Source organism: Otolemur garnettii, unplaced genomic scaffold (assembly GCF_000181295.1).
Source record: "Otolemur garnettii isolate 467f Iridium unplaced genomic scaffold, OtoGar3 scaffold00107, whole genome shotgun sequence".
Taxonomy (NCBI): domain Eukaryota; kingdom Metazoa; phylum Chordata; class Mammalia; order Primates; family Galagidae; genus Otolemur; species Otolemur garnettii.
Window position 1 is genome coordinate 5,992,059 of NW_003852502.1, and position 4,429 is coordinate 5,996,487.

A 4,429-nucleotide genomic window follows, 5' to 3' on the forward strand; every position below is an offset into this window, starting at 1 on the left:
ACTTGGATTGTAATTTAGGTCTGCATTAAATTTACTATTATGTGTATATTCCTAGTTACAAGTGCCAAAAGGTCAGGAACTTTAAAAAATATTCCCCCAAGTATATTGCAAAGTATTAAATTAATAAGGGGTAGCCAGTAAAGTATTCAAGAGAGTGTTTTATGACACTGTTTTTCATGTACAGTATAAGGACTTTAGAACCAGAGATAAAGATCATTACCAGCCTCTGTAGTGTTAAAAGACTGAGGCTTGCATTAAGTAAATTATTTAACAATGATATAGCAACTAAGAGACAACAAATGTTTCCTATTTTCCAAACATGATTCATGGGACTATGTGATAACAAATGTTTGTAATTAAAGGAAAAAAGGATTGGGTAACTGCTTTGGCAACTTTATATCAGTAATTATGGAATATTTTCATATCTGATGTGCATTTTACACGACTTAGATTAACCATTGCCTACCTGAGACTGCTCACACATCTATGTAGCATATGGCCAATTCTGTTACACTATTACAGAACCCTCTGAAAGAAATATTTTTCAAAAGAGCCATTTTTCTAATGTTACAGAAGAACTCAAACTGATGTTTTGGAAAGGAACCTATTTTGAAACTATTCTGGTTCAGAGGATGAATTCATTATAGAAATCTGGTAACAAATTTCAAGTGTGGCTAAAAAGATCCAATAAAATTTGATAGGCACTCAGGCAATTTTCAGCCATATTTTTATGTCAGAATAATCAAAATTTACAGAACAGAAGCTAGGAGACAATGTATGAGGAACTCCAGGACTGAAATGTATTTGGAAGGAGTGCAAGTATTAAAAAAGATTTTATGAAGTTTCATACTCAGTAAGTTAATTCTTTTATACAGCATACTATTCATTTAACAAATATTTACTGAGCGTTTTCTGTATGCCAGTTAACTATTGTAGATGCCGGAGATAACACCAGGGAACAAAACAAGATTTCAGAACAGAGTCATATTATCTAACTTAAGTTCTTAAAAGGGTCATTGCTCAGTGGAAGATAGGTGAAAAAAGAGTGGAAACAGGGCAGTCATTTAAAAAGACTTTTGCAATAATCTGAGCAAGAGATGATGGCATGGCCATAGCAGTAGTGTTGGAGATGATGACCAGTCCGAGTCAGATTATATTTTGAAGATGCAGCCAGTAGAATATTTCATTCAGCATTTTAAAGTGAATTGGTTACAGGATATGACAGAAAACAGTCCAAGTTTAGGACTTGAAATTAAGGAAAATTACAAAGGTTTGGGAATAAAGAGTGGAGAGTAGAATTCAGTTTTGCTTGTAAATTTGAGATGCTCATACATTTAAGTCAGGGTGTTTGAACTAAAGGGAGAGGTCAGGCTGGAGTTATGTGAGAGTTGTCAGCACACAAATGGTATCTCAAACCTTGAGCTTGCATCACAAAAGGGATGAATGGAGAAAAAAGGTGAGCTACTCTGTAACAAAGTTTGAGAGGATGAGGATCCAGGAGAGGAAACTAAAAGGAGCAACTGTAAAAATAGAACCACCAAAATAGTAGTTAGTATATGCAAGCTCCTTAAGACTGCATTTCAGACCACTCACCATGTTATCCTGCATTGCGTTTGTTTATCTCCAAATTAGAAATTAGATCATGAGGGAGTGATCACCTATGTTAAATGCTGTTGATAGATGGAGATGAAAATTGAGATCGTTTATTGAAAGCAACACAGAAGCTATTCTGATTCTAACAAAAGCAGTGAAAGCCTGCCCAAAATGGGATCCAGAAAATATCAGGAGAGGAAGGACAGACGAGTATACAAATTCTGTGTAGTATTTTCAAGGAAAGGTGAAATAAAAGGAGGGCCTTTTTGCTTGTTTTTAATCAATATGTATTAATAGGCTGGGCACCTGTGCTTAGTGGTTAGAGTGCTGCCCACATGCTGGTGGGTTCGAATCCGGCCTGAGCCTGCTAAAACAAAACAAAAACACGAAAAAAAGAAAATAGCCAGGCATTGTGGCAGGCGCCTATAGTCCCCGCTACTTGGGTTGTTTAAACCTAAGAGTTGGAGGTTTCTGTGAGCTATGATGCTAAGGCGCTCTACCCAGGGCAACAAAGGGAGACTCTGTCTCAAAATAAATAAATAAAATGTATTAATGGAATGATTCAATAAAAAGGGGAAAATTGTATTGATTAAGTGACGTACACATAAGGATCTACATCTACAGGATCCATTTAATGTGAATCCTTGGTTCTTTGGGGACAGGGTCCTAAGCTTCCTACATCTGTTATCCAATTTATATCACTAATCATGTGTTGGTTAGTGAACACTCCCTTTAAACAGTGCTGGGGGGTTGGTAAGAAATTCTCATAACCTGTATACCTGAGAAATTTACAGTCTAGTTGCTAAAGGGAGAAAAACATAGAGCGCATACCACTTTAACAAGTTCAATGTCTAGTCTATTTTAAAAGAATCCTCATCCCCCAGCTATTTGCACATGGTAATAGTGCTCAAATATTTGGTTATACTGTGTAAGAGGGGGTAGAAAACCAGGACCTTTCAGTCCCAACCTAAGGAAGATGTCAACTGGGTGTTGATAAACTTTGTTGAAGAGAATTTGAACTGGGACTGGTAACTTGGTGGACCTATTAACAACAGAGTGAAGAAGAAAACCCCGAGGATTACAAGGAAGAATTTCAGTATTAGTAATTTTTAACCACACATTTAACCTTTCCCCAGCCCACATAATATTAGCTTCTATTTGAATTGATAATGGAATAACCTCTAACTTTGTAGGAAGGTGGAAAGATATTTATTGCAATACAGAGTAGATACTTGTTCACCGGTGAGGGTTGTTAGCATAAACACTTGCAATGGAGAATAAGCAAGATTGACGCAAGATACACCGAAGGCCTTTCCGCACGGTAGACGATCCGTCTGCCTCGCAGCAGCAGCCAAGGAAGAGACAGCAGATTACCGAGACCAGATTTGCATTTCATTTCTCTCCCCCATTTAAATTTTCTTCCCTTTTCAGCGTTTCCCCAGACTCAGAGAATTTAGCAAGCCGCTTCCATCGTTTTGGGACACGGGAAGAACTCGCGTGGGGAGTGGGGCGGATCTGAAGGTACAAGGATAGAAACTGGCCTCCTGGCACATCTCTTTCCGGCACATTCTCAGCACCAGGTACAAGACTCCCACAAGCTCACTTTCGTAGAAAAAACTGAATCCACGTAAGAGGTGTTACCCTCTCCGTCTTGTATTGCATTTCAGTCACACTCTAAACAGTGACTCAAAGATGTTCAGTTTGGCGCCTTTTCGCTCAAAATATATAAATGTATGTAAGTGACAGCCTGGTCGCACAGGACGTGTGTCTAAGCTTTGTTAAAAGAGTACTTAAAAAGCGCTCCCGTCTCCCTGGTTTGAAAAATCGATTGCTTTCTCTCAGCTTGGCTCCAGAGGCCAGAACGGCACAAGGAAGGTCAGGAGCGAGACCACGGAACACAAATGGCAGAGCCACGGGCCACGCGCGGCAGCTCCAGCCCTACGCGGTCTCTCCGGTCCGGCGCGCGGCCCCGGCCCCGGCCCCGGCCCTGGCTCCGCCCTCGGCCCCGCCCTCGCCCGGACGGCCCCGCCCACGCCCGGCCATGGAGGCGCCTGCGCGCTTGCGCGAGGTCGGGAGGTAGTTCCGGTTCCGGTGTGGCGACTTTCGTTCTCTGCGTTCAGTTGTCGCGGTTGGTGGGCAGTAACTGAGGCAAGATGCTGCGGAATCTGTTGGTGAGGAGCATCTCCGCTTGCGTTCGGATGGGGGCGGTTTGGGGACCGTGGGCTGAGAGAGCACTCCAGCAAACCCTCTCCCGAAAGGGGGGCGGAAGGCGGCTTCTGCAGTCACCTTGGTTGGTGTCCTTTTCTCCTACGTGACTGTCACCCCGGGCCGTTGCCGGGTAGATGCTGGGATTGGCGAGGCTGGGCAGGTGGCCAGAGTGTGGGTTTGCCGCGTCCTGGGTCCGGAGACACCGCCCCTGACCTTGTGGGTGGTCGAGGAGGTCAGTAGCTCTGATCTGAGTAAAACCCAGGACCGTCTGGGGAGTTTCTGATTCCTGGAAGCATCAAGCAGAAATGTGTTCCTCTGGGTTTGGAAGGTTTTAAGCTTTGCAAGCTTCGGAGGGCGGTTTAAAACCCGAGTCCTTCAATTGGATGAGACTTTGGGAGTGGGCACGGCCACAGCGCAGTGTTACTTCCGCCTGGGATGCTGCATTGCTCTCCGCCCTGCCGCCCACTGCGAGAGCTTGAAGTATTTCCCCAGCTCTTTGAAAAAGAAAAGGAGAATGTTAACAATTTTTTCTTTTATAATTATTCAATGAAGTTTTACTGAGCTTCTCAATATCATTTGTTATAGAAAGTAGAGTGTAGGGCGGCGCCTGTGGCTCAAAGGAGTAGGG

General features: G+C 43.0%; 1 protein-coding gene across 1 annotated transcript in view; it reads left to right on the forward strand.

The window, feature by feature from the left end:
* Positions 1–3,670: 3,670 nt before the first annotated feature.
* LOC100957462 (cytochrome c oxidase subunit 7A2, mitochondrial) overlaps positions 3,671–4,429 on the forward strand; it is a 3,748-nt gene continuing 2,989 nt past the window's right edge. The window contains exon 1 of the mRNA XM_003796746.3: positions 3,671–3,764. Coding sequence (XP_003796794.1) covers positions 3,747–3,764 — 18 coding nt within the window. The 5' untranslated portion in view covers positions 3,671–3,746. The remainder of the gene's footprint in view (positions 3,765–4,429) is intronic.